At 41.9% G+C, this 26,616-nt stretch overlaps 1 protein-coding gene across 1 annotated transcript; it reads left to right on the top strand.

Moving 5' to 3' along the window:
• Positions 1 to 2,258: 2,258 nt before the first annotated feature.
• Positions 2,259 to 26,518, top strand: tead4 (TEA domain transcription factor 4). Its single transcript, XM_079568168.1, has 11 exons — positions 2,259 to 2,373; positions 11,714 to 11,778; positions 14,015 to 14,077; positions 15,850 to 15,984; positions 16,519 to 16,562; positions 16,799 to 16,860; positions 17,873 to 18,003; positions 18,990 to 19,163; positions 22,814 to 22,954; positions 24,532 to 24,684; positions 25,859 to 26,518. Exons 1-11 carry the CDS (start codon positions 2,367 to 2,369, stop codon positions 25,970 to 25,972), a joined length of 1,089 nt encoding a protein of 362 aa, XP_079424294.1. The 5' UTR covers positions 2,259 to 2,366; the 3' UTR covers positions 25,973 to 26,518.
• Positions 26,519 to 26,616: the final 98 nt, after the last annotated feature.

The following is a 26,616-nucleotide window of genomic DNA, read 5'->3' as shown; positions in this document are numbered from 1 at the left end:
TTCCAACTGCGAGCAAAAACGCCACAAAACAATCCAGTTGATCTCCCTCAGGATTCGTTTCACGCTCAATTATGTATGATTTATTTTATTCTATAAAAATCCAGCCGGCTGCTAAGTTCTAACAACAACGTTGAAACAAAATGCATTTGAAGTGTGTTATTCCAAGTTAAGGAACAATATTTTTTATCTTTATTGTACAGATATTGTGTTGTATTTGTTGAATAGAATGAGTTTATGAAACGGGACAAGGCAATCACTGTTCTGTTACAGGTGTGGGTTAAAGCAGTAAAATAGTACGTATACTTCTGTGTTGTGGTGCGTTTTCTATGCCTACTCACGACTTTAAAAAAAAATTCAAATTGACTTGATCTGCTCTTGCTTGCCGTGTGCAGTGTAATTGCTGTCAGTAAGTATAGGGTGCAGTTGAGAGGTTGTGTGGCCCCTGACCACTGCACCAGCCGGGATTATCCCTCTGAGCGGATCCGGAGCACAGGGGCCTCACTGGGGGAGAGCGAGGGGCAGGCTGGAACGATAGAGGGAGAGCCACAGGGGCTGATGGAGAGATGGAAAGACACATAAAAGGCAGTCAAGTTAAGTCATGAAGGATTTCTAAATTAAGATCCCATTGTCAAAGGGCTTTAACTCCCATCTAACTCCCAACAGTTTTTTGTCCCAACGCTAGTGAGAAATAACAACTTAAAACAGCTGGATACTTGAGGAAGCTGTCTCTGACATCAGGGGTCTCAAAGGAAGTGTCTCAAGACTCAGGACAAACGCTGACTCACTGCGGGCTCAGACCTGCCCTGACTCTCCACTCACTCCGGTCACTTCAGCCGTTCATGGTCTGGATTACATCGCGCAATTGTTTGCCTTAAATGGACAACAGAGGCGTTTTACGTTTTGGTGGCGACAAGAAGGAAATGACAGCTCTTTCTTCACCCTATCACCGGTGCCAACTACCAAGCGTCTCCTCCCTCACGCCCGCAGAGAAGACGAAGCCAGGGGGTCAACCACTGCCACATATCCCCCTCCCAAAGATATGAGCTCTGCGACGTGCACATCCTAAACAACTTCACAAAACAGGATATGAATCTGTGCTGAGGCTCAACTCAAGCATTCAAACAGCCACTGTCTGCAGGCTTTTCATGTCCTCAGTCCTGACAATACAGAGTGAGTCTCTGTTGCCAAATCATGTGAATCTTAAGCTCAAGCTTCAGTTATTTGTTTATGATTATTAAGCACCAACTTGGATGCTGTATGTGTTGGCATAGTAACACAGCTCACCATCCCTTTGTCTGGTTATGGTTAAGAAAATGGTTGGAGGGTCTAAACATATTCATGGGCTGAGCGAAAACAACTATTTTGTGGTTATGAACAATATCAAACGATGAGAAATGTTTTGTATATGTTTTATAAACAATGTATATGTATATGTCTGCATAACTCTTTCCCCTACCACAACAAACATATAATAATCTACTCTGGGGCCCAGGAGTCCCTGAAAAAATCTCATTCTGTAACATCTGTAACATTTTTTGTGGTTTAAATGAAGCTCAGATAAAATAAGACAAAATGGACCTATGCTTTACATAGGCTTAATAATGTGTAGTTATTCGCATTGATGTCCCCCTCCAGAAGTCTCTCAAACTTCCACATCACTTCCCGCAAATTGACTGAAATGCATTGCACCATCTCAGCCATGCTCTATTGTTTAGCCTTTAACAAATAGTGATAATGCTTTCCAAAAAGTCATTCATCTTCTGACACTGATTTCGACAGGGGTGACAGGCAGTGGAGGTCTAAAGGAAAGGATGTGCTGTCTGTGCACTTTTCTCTGAAGCCGAAACCCAAAGATACTGAATCATGAATTCACAGAAGTTGTTAATAGCAAGACCAGTTTTCTTTGCAATTTTATGACTTGTTCTCTGTTACGAAGCTTCTGTAATAATCAGCCAATGCCCAGCATGAAAAATACTTTGCAAATGCCTGTTAATTCACGCCACACAGTGACATTGATTTCATTTTCCTTCCTTGTCCTTTTTAGGATCGGCCCGTTTTCAAGGACCCACCGCCGCGCCTGCATATCGACCTAGTGTCTTTCAAACCCAGTCCACCTGCCTGCTGCCCAGCTCCCACCCCCTACCACCCCTTGTCCCGCGTGCTTCCGTCCCACCACGTCTGCGGAGTGGGTGCCAGCTCCCTCCCCCCAGGGCGGGAGTGAGGAGCTGGGGGATGGACTGGACAAGCCCCTGGAGAACGATGCGGAGGGAGTGTGGAGCCCTGACATCGAGCAGAGCTTTCAGGAAGCTCTGGCCATTTACCCTCCGTGTGGGAGAAGGAAGATCATCCTCTCTGACGAGGGCAAGATGTACGGTACGCCCCACTCTGTGCGCATTTAACACTGAAGCCACTTCAGGCACATCAATAACTACTTAATGGCCTGTGTAGAAGTATTAGGTTTGTGTAAGCTTGTTGTAGAGGTTATCAAATCTGGATTATCTAGGCCATGAGATTTGATCATCTTTACCACAGTATCGTATGGGCTTTTAGAAACGCAACCAAAAAAGAAGCAAGTGTTAATGTAGAGAAATTCACTACATAATGTATGAATAAGAAAATTAAGTAGATATAGTAACCATGAGGCTTTTGAACAATAAAAAAGCATTTTTTTAAAAAATCTGTTTTCTCATGAATTGCAAAACCATGATGAGTCGCGGATTATCTGTATTTGGGTAAAAATTATACTCCTTGATCAGACAGTTAGTTTGGTTTCACATACGCCCAATGCACTCATGTCCATCCCTGCTTCCTGCCCAGCTGTCCTGTCCATTTAGATTCGTGCTGTTCATATGACCACATGATGTGTCATTGACAGGAGTCTCCCCAATTTACAGCAAGTCTCTTCAGAGAAAGCATATAAGCACTGTAAGAGCATTAATAAACTAAACAAGCTATGGAAGGTCTCCTCTTCAAATGACGAAAGTAAACTACCCCATACAAATGCTGATGCAAGAAACTGGACTCAGGAGGTAACCCCCCGTGCTTACGCCAAAAGAAAACATATTTATGAACCAGCATATGCACTTTCGTCAACTAATCCCAGAAAATCCCTTCGATTTATCCTCAGGTCTTTTCCCATTGGATCACTCAGTGTTGTAGTGCCAAACAGGTGTTAGGAAGGTGAGGGGACATTTGCCCATGACACGCCGCTGAAAGACGCGCGCTAACAGATGACTGGCCCTGTGTTTGATAGTGGATCTGCTCAGTGGAAAACCGGGTGGACTGAGGTAGCACTGTCAGACAGCCCCTGTCATCACCTCCGCCTGTCACTCTGCCAGATAGCTCCTTTAACTGCTAGCTTAGCCTAGCCTAGCTTAGCCACCCATTGAGGTCATGGCCACGGTGTGATCAACTTCAAATCCATATAAAGCCTGTAATAATAGATGCGGGGGGCGGGGGAGAGGGGCAGGTGGTTCTGGCTGAGGTGGAGGGGGGCGTATTTGGGTGAGGCGGGCCATGGGTCAGGGGCAGGTGATGCGCTGGAGAGTGCACTGGCTCGCCAGGAATGGCATCTGTGCTCGGGTTCAAGGCAGCTCGCCTGTAACCCTAAACCAGAATAGACGTTTACCCTTTGAGCGGCTGGTGGGGGTGGGGTGCGCAAATAAACACCAAGGTGGGCAGTGGGGTCTGCGCAGCCCCATGCCACCTGTCCCGGCTGTGTGTAAGCGCTCATACAGGACTGTACACGCTATTTCTACTCTATAGCTCCCTCACATCAAGCCTGCTCTTTGTCCTTTATGAGCGGCCCTCTCCTTGTGGGTATAGTCTTTAGTTCACCTCCAGCTGCTCTCTCTGTTCAAGCTGACAGTTTTGCACCAGAGCAGATTTATGAGCTGAGGAGAAGGCAGGACCTGTCTAGAGTGGCCCGCTGTGCCCCCAATGCCCCTCCTCGTCACCATCCCTGGGGTCACGAGTGGCCAACAACTCCAGTCATTCAAGCAACCACAATCAATGCAAAGCCACTGAAGGCCTTAAGTGTTGTTAATGCTGTCAAAGCGCTGATAGCTGCTCTTGAATTTAGTAGCCAGTGCCACATCAAATATAAGCTGAGAATATATTTAAAATTACCCAATTATTATTATAAAGTTAAGTCTCCTTGTGGGAGCTAAATATAGGCTCACAGTCAAAACAAACTCCAATCTCTCAAAATCACTGCCATGTATCTTCAGGCCCAGAGCGACATACTTCACATTTTAGGTTGGATTCTCCTCAATAATGAATGCCATTTGCAGGGAAAACAATGCCCTGCTCAGACCCTGAACAGCAAACAGAGAATGTGTAAAGATCATCCTCAGCCCATTCTCTCCTTGTAAATTCCTTCATTCAGGGCCGGGCTTCTGCCACATATAGTGCTCACATTCGCCGCATTTTTCCCATAATGCTGTGCATAGGGCAGTGGCCCTCATGCCCATTACTCAACAGACCTATTAGCTGGCTTATTAGAGACGGTGTCACGGATATTGTGGCGGTTACTGCTCCAGCGGTAATTCGACATGCATCTGCCAAGAAAAACATTTCCTGCTTTGTGTGTCTCGGCAAGAGACATGCCCTGTGGCCTGTCCTGGGCCTCATGCGGCGGGAATAGAGGGAAGGTCCAAATATCGCGAACCAAAGCATGCACACACAACTCTGCGGTTCATACAGCATCTTTAGAAGCCTTTTATGCACATTCTTTTATAATTGACATGTGTGTTTTATAATGTTGAGCTGTCGGTGGACTTGTCTATCCAGTTTTATACCGGGTGCAGCTGTTGTCCACATCTGCCAGACGCGTGGAAATTTATTGGACGTTTTACTTCCTGTGCCGAAGAAAACCCTATGGTTTAATCTGTGACCACAAGAGCACAGTCCTCTGCTGCTTGGATTTCCTGAGGAACCACGATCAAATAATCAATACCAGAATCTCACTGCTTCCCACACACTGCTTTGTTTTTGTTGCAAATAAACAAACATGTTCACTTGTATTTTGGAGTGTGTTGCAAAGGTCGGTGTGAATCAGGAGAGTGTCACCCAGGTCCCAACTCTTTCGGTGAAGTGTCAGATTCAGCACAGTTCATGTCCGCTGCCTCTACTGGGGATGTGCTTTTGTTTTGACCCCCTCACCACAGAAACTACTGTAAACAAGAGTCTAATTATAAAGAGATGAAGTCAGTTCTTGTTAAGTGTTGCATTAATATCCTCCCACTTGGAAATGTAGGTCAAATTATGTTGAGACGACCACAGTTTGGGCCTGGTTAAGCTCCTGTGAAATCCAGTTTGGTTCAAGTCCTCTTCTTTCAACTATTACCCATGCTTTTGATTGTGCGATTTGTGCGGAAGTTAGCTTGATCCAAACAGTTGTGGCATTTGTTTTGGAGTCTCAGAGATGAACCTAGGTTCCTTAAACTGTCTCCACTAAATCAAGTTCATGCGGCAGCTCGTGTTAATTTAAGATGACATCTGTTAAATTTACTCCTCCATCGGACACACTATACTTTGTCAGAAATCATGGGTAAACTTTGCCTTTGGCTCCGACGGCCGCGCAGCTGGCTCCCATGTTGATGAGTGTGAACGGCACCTGTGAGATACCGGAATCCTATGGTTAATGAACTAGCAGATTACATCACACTTACAGTAATGGTCTCCACGGGGGGGTTGTGGCTGTAAAACATTCATTTATAATGCCACAGGTTAAGCTGACTCAGACATGAGATAATGTTGCATTTTTTAATGTGTTGAACTGCAAAGTGCAATATATTTTGTCCATTTTTCTTTTGTGCTTTACTGTCACAGAAGATGTAGCAACAGGAGTAAAATATTGATTTGTGATTTTCTGAAATTAGAAATGACTTTTACATTTACCATTACAGTTGAGATTTTATTAATGATTTATTTCACATTATGGCCATGGAAGTATGGATGTTTCATTGTGTGTTTTAAGAAGTTAACCAAATTGAGTCAAATAAAGTCATCCAAATTGCAACTATTCAGCCCTAGCCTGGACTTCTGTAAATTATTTGCCTGTGGTTTCGTGGTCATACTGCCTATGCTATGCCCAATCCCGTCAGACCTTGGAAGCTAAGCAGGGAAGGGCCTGGTCGGTACTTGGATGGGAGACCGCTTGGGAACACCAGGAAGCCTAGCGAATGTAATGAGTGAGTGAGTGAGTGAGTGGTCGGAGGGGCCGATGGCACAGACTGGTTGCCTCGCTTTCGTCAGTCTACCCCAGGGCAGCTGTGGCTACAATAGTGGCTTACCACCACCGAGTATGGAGTGAATGAATAGTGCAATGTAAAGCGTCTTTGAGTGTCCAGAAAAGCGCTATATAAAACCAATGCATCATTATTATTATTATTTCCAAACTCTGATGTGGGCACGGCTCATGGAACTGAAGACTTCGCCGTTGTAATTGCATTTTGGGTTTATTACTAAGATCCTGGATCATGATGTAGAGCTGTACCCACTTCAAATGAAAGGCTGCCCAAGGCACTGGTTGAAGAATGGATCAATACATTTTAATTTTTACAACATTAAAAAGGGCTAAAAAGACAATAAATGGTTTAGTGCTGGTTCACAGCCAGACTTGGGTTCGTTGTGGATTTGTCTGTGTAAAGTTGCTGTGTTAGACTAAACGTTGTCCTGTTTGATTTGACTTTAATAGTCAAAGTTGTATATTTTTACATATTAAACAGGATTGTATTTATGTAATAAAGTGGAGTTTTAGTTTAGAGTTTTTAGTGGATCTCTATATACCAGGAAACAACAGCGATGTTGTGGCTGTGTACTGGTGTACAGAGTCAGTCAGTGAAGAAGAATGAGAGGTATTCATCACTTCGGACTCAAACACAGACTCAGGAGCGAGAGCAGTGATTTACAACCTGCAGGTCCTGGGACGCTCCTGTACAGGGACAGTTTGTTTGGCCTTTCATGACCCTCTGTCCAACCTGCAAAACAGTAGACGACTATGTACCGACTCCTGTCTGAACCAAGGCACTGGTTCACTGTGTTTACCGCAGCTGAAGGTTGTGATAGCTTTGAGATAGTAATGTTTCAATATTATGTCATTCTTATCTATTTGTGATAAGATTTGGAAACATTCTCACAACAGTTGGAGATTTGACTTTTTGGCTCTGTTAGGCCATAGTCAATTAATTGTTGTGATTTGTTGCCAGTGAGAAAAGTAAAAAAAAAAAAAAATCTCTGCGATGATCAGAGAAGGCTATGTCTGCTGAATGGCCCTAAATTCAATGTAAAAACAGAGAAATACAAGTCTGTGTTTAAGTTGTACCTGATTTGTCATGATCACTGGCCCCTGGCCCTTAGCGCAGTGTGACATTGCTGTCACAGTAGTAGGTCAATGGTGATGGCCTGGTCATTCTTTCCAGACTCGTGTTTCCCTCAGACATGTGTGTGATAAACAGCATCGGAGCAGGAGCAGCGCTGTGGGATTGAGTTGCTCTAACTTTTCCTGCTGCCTTCGCTGGCCCTCATCACCGTCTGTCCTGTTAGATATCATGATCTCATCAGAGTGTGACCCCCCACTCTGATCTCATGGCTGCGCCCAAGGGTATTTCGGGGAGACCTGGACTCAGACGCTCACTCAACAGTTGTGGCAGGGCATCTGATACACTGAGCACCGGGCTGGGCTCTTCAACAGTCCATTAATGAAGCTGAAAGAATAAAGACACAGTATCTTTCTACTGGGGGGTATATGCTTGTAGTTTTTGCTCATATTCAATCATCTTAGATCTTTCATCTGCTAATGTGAAGATGAAAGTCATACTCATTTCTTATTTAAATGCTTTTTTTAAAATATATCTTGTATATTTTTGCCTGCTTTACCAGCTGTAAATCTGGCCCTGCCACTGAAAATCCCCTCCCTGTACGCCATGAACATCTCTGTCACTCACAGCGCAGGAAGGGAACTTTCCTGTCGATAAATACCAGAGAAACTTGCTGTAAAGCTGCTAACGTTGATACGCACAACTAGCTGTTCATTTTGCATTGGAGACTTTGACAAAGCTTTCTGGTCGTCTATTCAAGAATGTGATTGGGAGCGAACGCGAAGCTCTTTCTTAATCCCCGGGGAATTAACGGAATATGCATATAGTCGCTCAAACAATCGGCCAACAAGTGCACCTCTTGATAAACATTAACGCTTGAGGAGTTACAGCAGCCGCGTGAGGGAAATGAAATTGAAGCATAATAATATATCTTTTTTTTTTTTTTAAACAAGACTTCTTCTGGAGCTGAAGTGTGTCTGCATCTGTGCGCGCAAAACTGGGAAGTATTTAAGAAAGGTTTAGTCCACAAAAGACCCACACAAAAGGCCGCTTTAAGACCTGATAGGAAGAAGTTTTCTCTCCACAAACCAAGTCACTCACATGTAATAAGTGTTTTAGACGAAGGCATTTTATGAATCGTTGTTTACTTTGTGCATACCTGTAGTGCAATATCAAATATCTTGCGGTATTACTTGACAGGTTGCCCCAGTGGCGTTAAAGGATGTGTCGAATGCAGTAGACAAATTTCCCCACGGGCGCCCGGGCACTCCAATGCAAATAGAATAATATTGCAATCAAAAATAACAAAACAGATCCCCCAGTGACTTGAACTCGGTCCGCCCGGGTCAGTCAAGTATGGACAGTCGGTGTCAAACATTCCGAACAAAATGTGATCACTTTTATTGGCTGACAGGATTTCAGATGTAGGTTCAAACCCGTGTCATGTTTCCTCCTCTGCCCGATGTGATTGGGGGCGGTTGTCAGGGCGCTGCGAGGTCGGCCCGCGCTGTCACTATGTGTGTGTGTGTGGGGGGGGAAATGTGACGGGTTTGAAGCAGGTTGCGTGTCGTGACTGATCCCTGTGTTAATTCACAGAGAGACGCGGTGCCAAGGGAAAAATGAGCGTGTTTAAGAGGTGCTGCAAAGTCCCAAAAACTCCTGTGTGACTTTATGGGCTCCGGGCGCTGATGTGGGGGGCCTGTTTGTGGACCAGAGAACTCACAGGCAGATGATATTGTGTCTCGGTTTCCTCTTTTAGATTCTTATAATGGTGAGGAGAACAGAGTGATCCAAACAAATGACGTGCAGTTAATCTCAATCTCAATTATTTTTGGTAATATAATCCTAAACCAGAAAACAAATGTATATAATATAACAGACCTCTACAAACCTTATGAAAAAAAAGCACCATTTCAGTTTCCCCTCAAATCTTTACGGCCCTGGATGTGTTTAAAACATGCAAAAATGGCTGTAAAGTGTATTGTCTAATAAAACCTATAGGCCAGAAAGATTCTTAACTCCCGCCTTTACCAAGTGCATTTTCTCCAGTTCAGCTTTACCCAAATCTAAAAAGTCCAAGGCTATAGGTCAGTGTAATCATTTGAACGCTAAGACCTACAAAACTCATCTTAATGGATTTCCCCCCCCGCATTGTCTCCATTGCTTTTTTGTTGGGTTTCGTCACATAGTAGGGCTGTCCAACGCTTAATTTTTTTAATCGTGATTAATCGCACTTGGGAAATTCGATTAATATAATAATAATTATATTAATTTTTAGTACTTGTCCTATATAATTACGGGAAAAGCCCAACAGTTTATAACTAGGATCTCTTAAGCCCTTTCTTGGCCGCTCGCCCAAGGCTTGATAAGTCACATTTTAGATACATTTTCTTTGATACATTTTGGTCAGAATCTGCAAACGTTTAGGTTCATAAATAGAGTATATGGACAAAATTATTAAAACCATTTTTGTTGAAATAGGATTATTAGACACGCCTTTTTGATGCAGAAGTAGCTCTTTGTCACTTTTGTTTCATAAAAGTACCTCATCGTGTGAAAAGTTTGGAGACTCCTGGCTTACAATATGTAGTTAATACAAGAGCTTTGTCTTTCAGGTCATGTGTGGCTCAGATACAGAAGTGTGTTTGCTCAAAACATAAAACGTGATTAATCGTGATTAATTATGTTTCGATTAATGTGATTAATCGCGATTCATTGTCACACATTTTGCAAATTTTCGTTGCTGTTTGTCACTTTTTCATCACTTATTTGTTGCGTCTAGTCACACATTTATGTCACTTTTTTGCCAAAAGTTTGTCCCTTTTTCATCACATTTTTGACACATTTTTGCATTTTCATCCTTGTTTTCGGCTCATTTTCGTGTTTTGACACTTTTTTGAAGAAGCTTTTAAATTTGGGCAAAGCTTAACTGGAGAAAAATATGCTCGGCTCAGGTGGGGGTTAAGAGATTAAACAAAACACAGTTAAAACTAATATATATTGTGTCATGCCAATGTTGCACCAAAGAAGCAGTCTGTAGTAATATTAATGTATTTGTTTCACATAGTGCTTTTCTGGTCACTTTAAGGCACCGTTAGTGTACATTATTAATTTACTCAGTGGTGGGCATCTACAGTAGCCATAGCTGCCCTGGGGTAAATTGATGGATGCAAGGCTACCAACCTGTACCATCCAACCATAATCTTCATACATCCAAGGACACAATGACACCCCCCCCCCCCCCCCCCCAAAGTGTTAAGAACCAAAGTACATTCTTCATCATGGGTACTAGAACATCAAGTACTAACAGATATGGGCAGAGGTGTGTTTTTGTTTTGGTGCAAACCTGTGGGGACCCGTCGTTGCCAACTCTTCGTGTCCCTAAAATGGAGGCTGTATTGCGGTTAGTTCGGATTGAGTGAAGCCACACGACCTGAGCTCCGTGTAACAGTACTCTGTCGCTGTGTATGAGCGAACGAGGCCATGATTTACTGAAGGTGTAAAGGCATATTCCATAAACATTGACACACACACAGCAGCTGCCTTTCTCTCTCTCGCTCTCCGCGAGTAACCCCCACCCACCCCGCCCGTCTCCACCCATGTGACCCGTCTATCAGCGGACGCAAACACACACATACACTGTATAGTTTACCTTATACATAGGAATATAGTTACACCTGCAGTGCTCAGCGTTGACACTTTTGACAGCCAGGGCTAGTGCACTTGTCACGAGTCTTTGCAAATGAATCTGCAATGTCACATTAGAACGTCTGCAGAATATGTTAACGCATCCTGCAGAAGCTTGACAAATTAGGAAGCTAGTTTTAGCGCGGGTTCTTGAGAAGCTAACTTTTATTTGTTGCTGTACACATTTTCTAACCATATTGTCTGCAGTATACACATTAAACTGCACAGTTAATCACAATCACAGATGACTTGCTATAATACAAAAAAGAAATCGCATTGAACATTTTTCCAAAAGTGTGTAGCCCTCTATGGTTGTCTTCTTCTTCATCTTCATCTTCATCTTCATCTTCATCTTCATCTTCATCTTCATCTTCATCTTCATCTTCATCTTCATCTTCATCTTCATCTTCATCTTCATCTTCTTCTTCTTCTTCTTCTTCTTCTTCTCCTTCTCCTTCTTCTTCTTCTTCTTCTTCTTCTTCTTCTTCTTCTTCTTCTTCTTCTGCTTCTTCTTCTTCTTCTTCAGCCAATTGTTGTTTAATCTTAGCTTTTCTTGGAGTAGCCTAATAGTTTTGAGACCAGATCTCCAGTTTATCCCATATCACTATCAAACTTGTTTTGAGTATTAAGGTCAATTCTGTTTGTCTCTTCCTCAATCTAAAATGTTGTTTTTCTGTTTTTCTTTTTTTTTTTACAATTTACAGGAAGAAATGAGCTGATTGCCCGATACATCAAGCTCCGCACGGGGAAGACGCGGACCAGGAAACAGGTGAGGCCTTATCTGCTTTAAAAGTGACTTGTGGCAGCCTCTCTATTTAAAAACCTGTCCAGAAAACGCTGTCTTGTTGAGTGAAGCTTCAACACCCTGCACCCCCACACTGCCCCCCGTGCACCCCCGCTCCCTGTGGGTTTTGGGGGTCGGGACATGACGAAAGATTTAGGGCTGGGGACCAATGCACAGATGCTATAGGATCATATGACGGGGTAGTTTCTTCACCACCTCATGCATCCACTTCTTGTTAGGGCCAGAACGTAGCAGGGGGAATTGGGGTGATCGCTCTCCCCCTCTTTCTCTCGCTCTCTCTCTGGTTGGGGCAGTCTTAACTGGGACAGGACGAGGGATTTGGAACCCTATCTCCGCTGTGGTATTTGATACGACAGACCTTATGTATAGGCAGTGATGGATGTGGAGAAAAGGGGTTCCCCGCTAAGTCCTCTGGCTGCGTCCCATGTGAGTGCGGATTGGCGGGACGGGGCGCTGATGTTAGATATGGATCGAGTAACAGGTTGAGGGGTAGGGGGACACCTGCTGGTTTATCAGTAGTACCAGGCCTATCGTACACAGGAATGAAAAGTTATATGGCTTCTTACGTAAAATCATCGACCTGTAAGGCTTTAAAGGCAAAACAGTGGATTTGAAAGGTACAAATAGTACTTCAATGAATTAACCCAAGAGGCCTAACAACAACAGGCGACACAACATAGGGATGGGAAAGATATGAGTTGGACTGGATCAAAAAGTATCACAAGCTGAATCTTACCCGCAGATTCAGAAGCTTGGGGCTAACATGGGGGGGGGGGGGGGGGCTAGCTACAAGGCTAACATGCCTATCCTGTGAGAATTAAAATTATATTAAAGCTTGAGGAGAGACACTAAAGGGCAAAACATTAATTTTTTTCTGGGCCAATTTGTTCTCCTAACATATACACTTTCACTTGGAAACAAACTAAATACACTAATCTTTGCAAAAACATATCCATAGGTTTATATGGAAAATTGTGATTACAAGAGCCATTTTCTAAAATGCATTTTTCTCTCTTCTCACATTGTGATGACAGTATCTCCACATCAGTAGCACTTACAGGCTGAGAGTGTTGTGGATTTCTGGAGATAAATATCTATATTTATTTTGTTTTAATTCATGCAGTCCTTATATTTGAATAGTTTAGTGGTGCTAGTGCTAGGCTAGCGCATGTCTATGGTAACTCTTAGCCTGCATTAAAAACCTTTTCAAAGTCATGAGGTAGTCCTCCAAATGTTGCCATATCTGATTTGTAGAAAGCTCCTTTGTGAATTCCTTTGTGAGTTAGAACACAAATTCTCCTTTGTGAATTAGAACTATAGTTACATAGGTAACTTAGATTTCCACGTTTAGTAATGCCGGCCGCAGGTAAACAAACTACTGTAGATCCTGTAACCCAGAAAATCTCTCCGCCGCTGCGTAGCTTACAACCAGGAAGCTGATGGTGCTCCAATATAAGTTGTTTTAAATGCAAAATGGTTATATTTCAAACATTATTTAGTCAACACAGTCATTTATGTCGATAGTCTGGTGTTATAAGTGATTTGCCTCAGGTGCACTGTGCTTGGGTCAGACTGTTTTTAATGCAGGCTACTAGTTACCATAGACATGCATTAGCCCGGCACTAGCCTAGCACCACTAAACTCTTCAAATATAAGGACTGCATGAATAAAATAAATAAATAAAAATCTCCAGAAATTAACAACACTACGGATAACTAGGAAATGAGGCCCTATGTCAAAAATCTCCTTTTAACAATTTTGTTTAAGTTTTTTAATATCTAATTTTTTAAAGATTTTTTTAATATCCAATTCCTACCCTGTTTTATTGAGTGTCTATTTTTTAACGTGTCATTTTAAAACTGAACAAGATATCCAAAATCCCCTCTGAAAAAGTCTTTGTAACTAATTTGTCAACAAAATAAAATCGTACATTTAAACCTGGCTCCATACATTATTCAGCTTTCGTCGCCGAATATATGTGGAATTTTGGCGCATTCTTAGGGACAAAAGGCCTTAATTTTTACATGAATACATAAAATGGCAATACGTTTTTTCCCTCATATTTATGTCAGTAATCTATAGCCAAAGTTTCAAATCGATATCTCTAAATTCAAAAGAGATCCCTATTCAACAGCAGTGTCTCGCCTTAAGCATGCTTTTGTATCTTAGAAAAGAAAAATTTGCGCTTTCTGTCCATCAGGTGTCCAGCCACATCCAGGTGTTGGCTCGACGAAAGGCCAGAGAGATCCAGGTGAAGCTCAAGGTACGCTACGTGAGTCAAACCTTTTCTTTTGCTTATACACACACTCACTGTCACCAGTCCATTAACTGATTTGTTAAGTAGACGAGTGTTTGTTTTGCGTGTACAAATAATGAAAAAAATAAAATAATGGTTGGCTCTCACTTTACTGTAATGAGCTCCCGGTTGCCTCTGTTTCCCCTGCCACAAGAGAGATGTACAACAGGCCAGGATGAATGAGTGTGTTTGCGAGACTAACCCAAATGAATTGTGCTGAACTAATCTAATTCTCCAAGATTATTTCATCCTTACTTCATCCCTTCCTGCTATTGCATTTGTAAGTGCCTGAGTAAATGTTTCTGTGGGTGCTATGCTAAGAGTGAACCCGCGCATCTCCGTGCCTCCGCTCCTTTCTCAGTTTACATTTCTCATCCGCACACTCGCACACTGGCAGCAGACACCAGCACTCTCTCCCTCTGCGTTTGGACGGCGGCCACGGAGGTCCATTTGGCAGGGCAGAGCGCCGGTCACAGGGTTGGCCTCTGCGATAGCCCTTTTTAAATACATCTTTGGTGTAACTGAGAGCCCTCGGCCCGGCCACATGTACTCCCCCCATATTCCAGCTATGCCCTTGTGCTGGCCCGTCCTGCGCAGAAGAATGCACCGTGTGGCCTTCCCCATTAGTGCTCGGGTCCGCTGTGGTTTGGAAACTGCTGAATTCAAAAACAAGGCCCGTATCGCTTTACTGACAAGAGCCGCCATCAGTGTGAATGTGAAATAAACTTTGGGTTGAGCAATAGGAAACAAATTGATGCTAAAAACGGTCAATCAAAGTGCACAGTTACGAGCAGGAACAAGTAAAAGTACTTCAAATATGCAAAAACACTATGAAGTGAATGTGTGAGTTCTGTATTGCATGTTCAGGAACAAAGACCGTCAAACACCGAGTTACTACAGGCCTATGAGCACACACACCTCAAGATATTTATTTTGTCACATTGTGTACTATACTATAATAAGGTTCAGCCATCTCAAAAGTATTGACAAAAGTATACCGTAAGTTGTGGGTGAGTCAAATGGTTTTCATTGCCGGTTGATTGGTATCACTGTGGATTGAAACAAACTATTATGAACTTTAAAGGAACAGGCCACGTTTTTTTCCATACTGAGGCATGTTCTTGCCTGAGCTTAGACGAGTTGATGCGTAGCTGTCTGGTCTTTGTGTGTGCGCTCAGTCAAGCAAAAAGATGTTTAATTTTGTGTAACTATACGTGGATCGTGTAGCTTACTCACGTAACTGCGTTTAAATAGGGAAAACATCACCCCCGTTTGGTCCCATAGAGGAATGGAGGAGAGGCTAAATGCTAACAACATCTTTGGTCTTTTTGTGTGACTGAGCCCACGCACAAAGACCAAACAGTTACACATCAACTCATCTAAGCTCAGGTAAGAACATATCTCAGTATGCAAAAACGGTGGCCTGTTCCTTTAAGCCAAAACAAAGCATAATACTGCATACAGGACCGTTCAAATTGTAAAAGTATGTGGAAGTTTATTGCTCATGGGTGTCTGACCTCCTCTGTGATCTTGTCATCGGCCACTCGCTCGCGCCAAAGCAATAAACCGAACTCTCAACCTGAAGGCCCTTGACTGTAATATCGCATGGCTCTGTTTGCTGGCAGGCCTTCACAGATGATGCAACGGCCTCTGCTTCATTTCCCTTTTTAGTGTTGGAGGCCTGACTTACACGAACAATGATAATCCTTGTGCATTTGATTGTCTCTGCCTCACTGTAGGATCAGGTGGCTAAAGACAAGGCGCTGCAGAGTATGGCCACTATGTCGTCGGCTCAGATCATTTCACCCACAGCCTTCCAGAACAAGATGGCTCTTCAGGGTTTGTCACGGCCGGCCTACCCCACGACTGGCGGAGTGAGTGTGCACCACATGAATTATGTTTCTCTACTCAAACAGTGCAAACACAATCAGTCAATGGAGAGGATTGATGATGTATTGTGTTATAAACATTGAATTATTAATGCCAAAGTTATACCCCATTTTAATCGGAGATAGGAAGTCCAGATAGGATCAGGACTATGATGAAACTGAAATTAAATAGATAGAACTGGCAAAAACATTTTCACACTTGAGCCATGAGCACAAGCTACGACATATATTACCCAATAGGCCACTTTTATTTAGAGCACAAAAAGGCAATTTCATACAATTGATACTTTAACAGTCAGTCAAATGAAGTAATAATGAGAGATATATGAAAGCCACATGCACCACAAGAAACAAAGTTTATACATTTAGGGAATCTAATGTGGGTTTTTACGCTACAATCTTCCATCCACAAGATACACTATCCTCCATGAAAGATATTGAAACAGCTCTTGTTCATTCTTAGAAAGTAAACATGTGATACAAATGTTTTGATTTCTTTGTGTGTGCCTGTGTTCTTAGTTTTGGCATGGAGCCCTTTCAGGACAGCCTGGAGGCCATGAAGAGTGAGTAGCCATTATTGAATTTCTGGCCTATTTCATTATGTCATTTTAACAAGCCTCAGATAAATTTCACTTAGGGGTAATTTCAGCACAAATTGAAATGCACGACTGTGAGTTTGAAGCAAAGGTTGCAGCTGTCTGACAGGCCGCATACCTCTGTGCCCCTCACGACTCTGTGGACCAATTAGTCTGTGCAAAGATGGGACTTTTCTAACATCTCTCTCTCTCTCTCTCTCCAGCATTAAGCCCTTCTCCCAGCAGAGTTACTCCATGCAAGCATCCGGCCCGACGCCCATAACAGGTGGGTGCTCTTCCTCTCCTCTCAGTGATGACTGACAGGCTGGCTCCTCATCAAGTGCATGCTAAAACAAACCCACACAGGAGTACTTTCGCAAATAGAAATAAAATTATCAACTATAATGGCACAATTTCAGCTTGTTGGACAGGTTGACAAAAAAGTTATTGGCTTGATTTTTGTATCATAATAAATAGGGGTGGGGACCTCTAGGTACCTCACCATTCGATATGATACATGGCTTACGATAACAATATTCTCACAATATGCCGATACTGTGATAGTCAATATATTGCACGAAAATAACCTACAATACATCACGATTTAAAAAACAACAACTTTTGACCTTTATTTTATCATACTACATATTATTCATCATTTACATTTCTTTCCATTTGCTTTTTTTTTCTTTTCTTTTTTTACCTCTTTCTGTGTGAATAAATGATCCCTGACTTACACACTGAAGATGGGTCTGTAGATCTCTCAGAGGCATCACTTCATTTACATATCTAAAAAGATAGAAACCACAGTCCTATTTCAAAAGGAATAAATCAACCCCAAATTAATCTTATTTATAATTATAAAAACTATCAATAAAAGTAATATATTTATGTGAGTCTTTGGTCCAAGTGCTTAAAATTGTAGCGCTGCCAATAGCTGAAATCTTAATCATTATTGGCACTATTACAGCACTATTACCTCATTAATATGCATGATGACGCTCATTAATATGCACAACATCATCAAAAGATCGATATGGGGTATCGTATCGTCCTGCAAAATATTCCAATATATGGGAAAATCGATATATTGTCACACTCCCAATAATAAATATTAGGAGAGTGACATTTTTGCAAACATATAAATAAACTATAAATTTGGCATATTGTTAATGGGTGCATAATAATATGTTTAGAGTTTATCATGTTACTGGAATGCCGTAAATCCATTTATCACCCTACAGTTGACTCTTCACATGTAAGTCTGTCCTACTCACAAACATCACACATGTGTACAGGTTATGAGAGCACTGCAGGCCTCTCCATGTCCCCCGGCGCCCCTCCTTGGCAGGGCAGGTGTATTGCCGGCTCAAAGCTTCGAATGTTGGAGTTCTCCGCCTTCTTGGAGCAACCTCAGGACACGGAAACTGTGAGTGAATGAACAAAATGCTGCTTTAACAGTATTCAGTGACATGTAACAACATAAGGAGGATCCACAGTGTTGATTCTCATACAGTGGGTTCAAGAAGTATCCGTATTCCCGTTATGGTAAATATAAACAATTATTTGTATTATTCCTATTGATATTATCACTATTTATTTATTTATTGAAACTATTATTTAAAAAATCTACACTTATTTGAAAGCTAAGACCTACAAAACTGATCATAACTTTTTTGTCGTGCTGTTGCCGCTTTCTTGTCCCATTTTAAGCGTTTTTGTTGATTTTCTGTTGTGTTATGGTCACTTTTTTGTCGCTCTTTCGTGGATTTTTTTTTGTGGATTTTTAATCACTCTTAAGTCGTGTGTTTTTGTTGCTTTTTTTTAATTGTGTTATTGTTGCTTATTGTTTAATCGTTTTTTTTTTTTGTCATGTTTTTGTTGTTTTTTTCATCACGCTTTACTCGTGTGTTTTTTATTTTTCGCTTTCTGTTGCTCTTTTGCCACTTTTTTTGCTTTTAGATTTGGGTAATGCCAAACTGGATAAAATGTGCTCAGCTCAGGTGGGGGTTAATAGGTTAAAACAACTGGACTTACAATTTTTGACGTTTGGCACTATTGTCGGCAGAGCCTCCTCATAGCAGTTTTTGATTATCGTCATGCCCATCAGATATAGACAGTGATGTCCAGTGTCCAAAATCGTGCAAAGTCTCTTACCCTTTTTCTACTCTTTTGATTGCAACATAAAAACGTTTGTATTTGAAGGAGATCTAAAAAAATCTCATTTCACGAAGAAGCAACACACAAAGTTTGAGTTGGGGAACTGAGCCAAGGTTTCCTGCTGCTCGGACAAATGGATGATGCACTGGGAGTCAGACAGATGTCCTTGGATTTACAGTTTGAGATATTTGGCTAACGGGACAGTTGACATTTTTGGCCGCGCTCACTTCCTGATATTCGCGTTTGTCTCTGCAGTTCAACAAGCACCTGTTTGTCCACATCGGCCAGTCCAACCCCAGCTACAGCGACCCGTATCTGGAGTCCGTGGACATCAGGCAAATCTACGACAAGTTTCCAGAGAAGAAAGGAGGCCTGAAGGAGCTGTTCGACAAAGGGCCACACAATGCCTTTTTCCTGGTCAAATTCTGGGTAACATTTTATTTTCATTATTCACTTTTCTATGTAATATTAAAATACAGGCTTGTGTCATTTAATGTGAATTTGATGCAAAGTACATTTAATTCAGCGATTAAAGTTAAACAAATCCCCTAAAAGCAAAAGTCTCTCAGTGTGTGAATAACTCAAGTCCAATAAGGATATTTCATGGGGCTCTATGAAATATATATATACATATTCACAGTATCAATAATTGGATCAAGAAATTAAAGATTTTCCTTAGTCATGTGAACATAGTAAGTGTGTACAGTGTGTTCTGTGACCATTTAATCCACATGAATGTGAAGTGAGAGGAGAGCGGATTCACTTGTTAATGTTTTGTGGCACCTGTCGGCTGTTAATGTCCTCGCGGTGTTAACTGTGTTATTGCTTTAGCGTTGGAGTTGCAGGAACTTAACTGTGCTTTAGAGCGAGATTCGATTAGAAAGTTTCGACCCGATTGGTTGTTCTCAGTCTCAGTGTGAAACACAGCATGAAAGTAAAGTGTGGGCCAGAATCTTCGCTGATGACAATTTAGTTTTTTATCTTTCACGCAAACAAACAGAAGTTAAAAAGTACACAGAGGCTGATTGTTAATTTGCTGAAGCTGGTGCCGCCATGTGCGACACGCAGTATTGGCACTAATGTCTGTTTTAACCAGTGGGAGCACAGTTGAAAGAAATGGAGCCTGTGTCGTCTCCACAGCTCACAGACACTGACAGGAGCAGAAGGGGAGCTGAGACCCTTAGCAGTAAATATATAAATACTGTAAATGAATCAAGTCAAATTAAAAAAGTGTGAGCGTTGCTATAATAAACTTTGATTTATTTTAAAAGTACTATAGATTGTGTTCTGATATGTATGTATTTTCTAAGAAGGCTAAGGGATTAAAAAAAACAAAAAAAAGGCTCATCCAAAATATATCAGACCACACAGTCTACTTAACCTGCTATAAAAATAAATAAATAAAAATCGAGTGTCTAAAACAGGAAGTCACCTACATGTTACAAATCTATACAATTATTTTTCAAATTAAAGGAATGACAAGTGACATGAACATATTTTATATCACTTTTAATTCCTTTAATTTCAAAAATAATTTAGATAGGATCCAGCAATATTGTTTTTTTGTTCTTTTTTTTACCATACACTGGAAAACAAAACAACAAAGTTGTAAATGGAGGTAAAAGTTATTCAGCATTTGTTTGCCACAAATGAAAGAAAGTTAATGATGTCAAAGTATGTTGTCCCTGTGACTGTTGTGTGAGGGTGGTACGTGTGTGACAGCAGCCTTGGGCAGAGTGGTAGCTCTGATCTTTCACTGGGGAAATGTGAGCCCAGACACCTGTCCTGGGACTGTTAGCCCAGCCAAACCCCCTACACCCCCTATACACCTATTTATAGACAAACAAAAAAACATGCTCTCAGACAAACACATTAACCCCAACTCAACGCTGACCCCTGAGAATAACAGGCCGTGACATCAGATGACACCAGAGATGGAGACAAAGGCCGTTAGGGCAAGTGGGAAGAATTCAAGAAGGCAAATTTGTGCAGGAAAACATCGACACAAAGATGAATATAATTGGGCAGAGTTGTGTCTTGGATATAGAAAAGTTGCATCTTTGCTTACATTAAGCTTTTCGCCAGCTGCGTTCACCCTAGTTACAATGAAGCGTTGTTGCGTAACGGAACCACATTCAAAGATGTGTAATCTTTTGTATGAAATCACATTATAATTATGTTCTTCTGTTTGTTATTGAGCTGCATCAAAGACTGTGAATGTCAAGTTCAAAGTGAAGTGCTGTAACCATACGCCCCGAGTTGGAACGAGAGGCATCCGTGCTCTCATAGATTTAACCATCAGATTATTTATTATGGAGTGATAAAAGACATTTATGGCTGACACCATATTGGATGAAGTTTTCTCCAGTCCTTGAGATGAGCAGCTGGTCAGAGCTGTGGCATTTGATTCTGGGGTGAGAGAAAGGAGGGGACATGTTGCCCTGCCATATATCATAAAGAAAAACTAGGACTGCAATAAAGATGTGGAGATAGACCCAGGGTCACGTACTGTCAGCAAACAGTGTGAACAGGAGATGCGGCTTCTCCCCGTCAAGATATTTATCAATGAAATATTACTCTTGTGATTCATGTTTGTTTGAGTGTGTTCCACTCAACAGGTCCAGCATGTGAATCCGGATACAAAAAAACACTCATAACCCTGTCCCTCACACACAGTTCGTTTCATCATATCCCCAGGGGTCCTCCCAACTCTCCAAACATCCATGACAAAACACAAAATGCTACTTAACAGCTGGGCATTTCAACACTCAGGGTGAAGAAAGAAACTGAGATATTTGTGGCCATCAAAATCCTTGAAAATGAAATCCCGCAGGCTTCTGAAAATACACTAACCCAATTTAGGTATGGGTAAAAACACATTAGATGAAAGCATAATGACAGAGCCCCGTGGCAGCCCCTGACCCGCGGTGGTGTGAGGCGCAGGTTGGCATGGCGACGCTGACAGGACACTGGCCCTACTCCAGAGCTATGGCACTCCAGATTAGATTTCCTTCAGACCCCTCTGTCGGGCCGCTGGCTCGCCTTCCTCCCTCCCTCATCTCTTCTTTCCCCACAGTCCCTGTCACCCCTCAGCGCCCGTGGCTGTGTCCTAACGGATTGTCTCGCGCCTTTGAAGTGCCGAGGGAATCCGATTTGAGCTGGCTCTGCTAAATTGTTACACAGCCAGCCTGCCGCCCTGATCTAATCAAGCAATCGCACGCTGCTGATTGTAATTGGATGAATTCCCTCGCAGGCTGTTAGGGAAGCAGGCAATGGTAGTCAGTGCGGGTCAGCGGGCCCCAGGGATGAAGACAAATGGAGGAATTACATGGACCCAGTATGAAGATGAACAGGGCCATGAGGAGATGAGAGGAGGGTGAGCGCTGTCTCAATGGCCCATTAGGAGACAGGGGCTTGACAGGGGAAAGGGTTGGACCGTCCTGCTGTCAGACGGAGCAGACCGCACCTCGGTCTGGGCCACAATTAGGTTATACTGACACTAGTTCAGGATCATGATAATGAAAGCATCAGGGAGCATCAAGTGAAGCTGCTCTCACCTGAGGATTCAGCTTTACAAAAGCATGTATGTCCCACAAAATGAGAACAGGCAAAGACCAATTAACATATTACTGTATATATTTTTGTTCAACAATGACATCTGTCTCAAAAGGTGCAACCAAAATTCAACTTCATTGCCTTTCTTATGATTAATTAATGACACTGTACCTGACATTTTTCCATTTAATTTGAATGAGAAAAAAAGGTTAAGCTTTTCCAACACATTCCTAGCGTCTCAATTCTTCACGGAAATAGGTTTAAAGTTACATTTCATAACATTTTTGGGAGCAAAGCTAGCCAACCTGCTAACAGTGCTTAGGCTACTTCCAAGGTTGCACTCGCACACACCTCTCTCTCACCAGCTGAACTCTCACCCGTCCCTGCCCTCCCTCTTGTGCTTCTTTCATTGTTGTGACAATAAAAACAATCTTTATCTTTTAAACCTCAACAACTTATCCAATCAAATCTCACTTACAATGCTAAATATACTCATGATTGAATTGTGTGGCTCTTGTTTCTAGGCGGACCTCAGTATAAACCTTCAGGACGACACTAACTTCTTCTACGGCGTCTCCAGTCAGTACGAGAGCTCTGAAAACATGATCATCACCTCATCCACCAAAGTCTGCTCCTTTGGCAAACAAGTGGTCGAGAAAGTGGAGGTGAGAACATTATGTTTTATTGGTCATGAACAACATCCCAGATCTTTAGTCACCATCTCACCCAATTTACGTCCTTATCGGTTCAACTTCACTAGATGTAATGGATGGAAGGACAAATCCAAACCCTACACCTCTAACATACAAGCATGAAATCCTAGCCAGTCAGAACTGTTCCAATCAGTGGTGAAGTCTACGTGATATGCAGGTATACGCCGTATAATCACTAGAAAGCGGGCCAGATTACCGTATGCCCACTAAAAGATTAGCAAAGATATGTATCACTCATTTGTGTTATTTTTGCGTTTTCTTTTCGTTTAGCAACCAGCACAAACTTCCACCCCAGAACAAAAAAGAATGGCCTGGGGTTATTGCTCAATTCTCTATCCCACCCGACACTGACACGCTGCTCATCGGCAGCAGAGGCTCAGGTTAAACAGGACAGATCAGGAGCAACGTCATATCCCCAGTGCTCAATGTCTCACTGTTAAACATTATTGTCACAACATGGCCTAAATTAAAACAGCTGTTTTGCTTTCATTCAAAAAGAAAGCTCAAGTCCACATGGCTAATTTGTATAAACTCCGACAGTTATTCCGTTAATGCAGCTTTTGCTGCTGAACTAAACTGTTGTTCATCTCCCCCCTCGCTGTCTGTGCACAGAGGCAGTACAGATCTGGTCAGGCTGAGACTCATAGACTGAATCTGGGGGCTGCAGGGGCGGGGCTGATCCATTGCATTAAAAATATGTAGCTGCAGAATTAGCCTAAATAAAAGAATAAGAACATGTCCCACTCCCAGCTGCTGATTTTAACTGTATCATACATTTAAAACATATAGGTCAATTGGCCTTAACATTCTAGGGGCCTGCTAAAACAAAAACAGCATACCCACTAGAAAATTGAAGACTACACCACTGGCTCCAATGGTCAACTCAAAAAAGAAAATGAAAGAAGTAAATATCTGTTGCATACTTGTGTAAAGGATGGATTAGCTGGCAGCCAAATCAAATCATCCCTAAAATCGTTACTTGGTTTGAATGTTGTATATTTATGCCTCTTTCAATAGCAACAGGTCATGACTTCAAGACTTAATTCTTTAAATGACAAACACATTCCAGTCTGACCATCTGTGATCAGAAAGCAGAGATGATTCACACATCTGCGCAGCATGACTAACTGTGATGTTTCCCGTTAGCTGGACAGTACTATCCCCCACCCCCCATACTTCCCCTCCGCCTCTGATAGATTGTACAATATAAGCACACACACGTCCCGGCCAGGGCAGAGCCATCTGCCTCGTGGGCCACATGATGATATTTAATGGCTTCATAATGTTATTACGGTTGTCACAAGAAATATGTTTATTGTCATTTCTGCGTGGCTATATGCCCCATTAGGTGTATTGCGTTTCACGTCTTGCAGCTTATCACACAGATGTCCATATCACATGTAACCATTTGAGTTTCTCTGAGGGATATATTTTCTGCATTTGTTTTTCACATTTGTTGCACTGTTATATCAATACTTCTGTATATTACGGGCATGACTGAGTGTTGTGGTTGTTCTTTCCCCATGTAGACGGAGTATGCGCGGTATGAGAATGGCCGCTATGTTTTTCGGATTCACCGCTCCCCATTATGTGAATATATGATTAATTTCATCCACAAGCTCAAGCATCTACCGGAGAAGTACATGATGAATAGTGTACTGGAAAACTTCACTATTTTACAGGTAAATATACAAAAGGTATTGAGAAAAGTTGTTCAACAAAAAGAGAGGTTTGCACTCTATCGATATTTCAGAATTACTATAATACAATATGGTATTAAGAGTATATGGCAGTGGTCTTCACATTAAATAGCTTTTTTACCATTTGCAATGGTAAATATAGTAATTACCTACTATAGTGCCAGACATCTTTTAGTTTAGAGCTAAATCCCTTTTTTGTGAGGTTAGCTTGTTGTCACGGTGACTTGGTGGTTGAATAGTGCCCTGCAGTTATTCTAACCAGCTAAATCCCTGAAGTATTCCCTGCTAAGCGACATTGGCGGATGGGTCAGAGATGCTTTAAATAAGGTTTAGTGAGTCACATAACAAGTAGATTTTTGTCTTGAAACTGTTACTGACCTGTCCTGGATATTATCAAAAATAACTCTGCAAACAAAATAATAACTCTTACTTGAATTGTCACAGACAAAAACTCTATTCCTCTTCTCTATTTACAAAAGTCATTTTATTACGTTTTCTCACATGAAGACCAAGAATGAGGTGAATGAAGGCTTTATATTAACGGAGTAGCCCTGAGGACCCGGGTTCAAAGAGACTGGTGTCCCGTCTATTGTCGGCTACATTCCGACTGCACAGGGCACAATGCGCATACTCAGCCCACGCAGACGACTACACGTTAGCATGTCATTAGCTTTCTCAATGGACTGATTTAGTTCATAATGTAACCACAGCTCTCCCATAAACATGTGTGCTCGTTGAAAACAGACAGTACGCCTCATTTGCTGGGGCACAGTTAAACGTGTACAGTCTGTTTCATTTTGCACTGAATACAGCCTACTTTTGGAGACAATCAGATTTAAGTCTCTGCTCTGGACCCCCCGAGGCGATGGGTTTTTATTATATATATATTTTTTTGTACATTTGATAATAGTTTAGCAAAATTATAATTGGATTTAAACATAATGAGATATTTGTTTTGTGAATAATAACTTCAAGGCTTCAAAGACAAATTCAAATGTGAAAAGAGTTCACCAAAAAAGGTTATGTGTAGATGTTGAATAACAGGCTACTTAAGTTACTTCATTACTGACCACCTGATTTGAACTCAAACACATCACCCAACTCTGCTGACAACAGAATGAGTTGAATTTTGCCTGTGTTGTTTGTTTGTCTGCAGGTGGTGACTAACAGGGACACACTGGAAACACTGTTGTGCATAGCTTATGTATTTGAAGTATCCACTAGTGAACACGGAGCCCAGCATCACATCTACAGACTAGTCAAAGACTGACCCCACACACTTGAACTGGAGCAACCGCACTGCACAACGGACTAGCTCTTCTGTCAGCTTAAAGCATCACCTGAAGAACCACATACGCTCAACACAGAGGAAGATGTGAATTTCAAACTTGGAAACTGACTTTTATTTGAAGAGTGGTCTGTGGTCTTTACACCAAAAGATCCGACAGATGCCAAGTGAACTGCATGAACCAAATACCAGTGGTCATCTCTTTTTACTAGTGCTAGCCTTTGTTTTATTGCCATTTACACTCGAAGTCTGAGCAAGGGGAGCTGGTGGATGAGTTTGGCTGCTTCAGGGCGCCATCTAGTGACTGTAATATGAACAACAAAGTTGTAGTTCCCTCATGCCGCCCTCATTTTATCACGGTCTTAGTGCCAATCTTCCAGATCTGAGGTATGAATAGTGCTATAACATCCCCTCTAAAGTGAGTTGGAGGCTAAAATAATTATTGTTTTTATTTGTTTGGTGTTTGATGTTTCTTGTATTGTTTTGGTTGAGAACAATTTGGCACATGAGATAACACTGCTAACTTGAACCAGCACACTCTGTAAACTGGAGTTTGCAGATTCTGTGATTGTAATAAGCCCTAATTGTGTCAAATGATGCAAATACAAGTGTTTCATACATGACAG

The sequence above is a fragment of the Gobius niger genome (genome assembly GCF_951799975.1).
Source record: "Gobius niger genome assembly, chromosome: 12".
NCBI classification, from domain to species: Eukaryota; Metazoa; Chordata; class Actinopteri; order Gobiiformes; family Gobiidae; genus Gobius; species Gobius niger.
The sequence above is the reverse complement of the archived record's forward strand: the minus strand, read 5'-3'. Positions and strand labels throughout refer to the sequence as shown.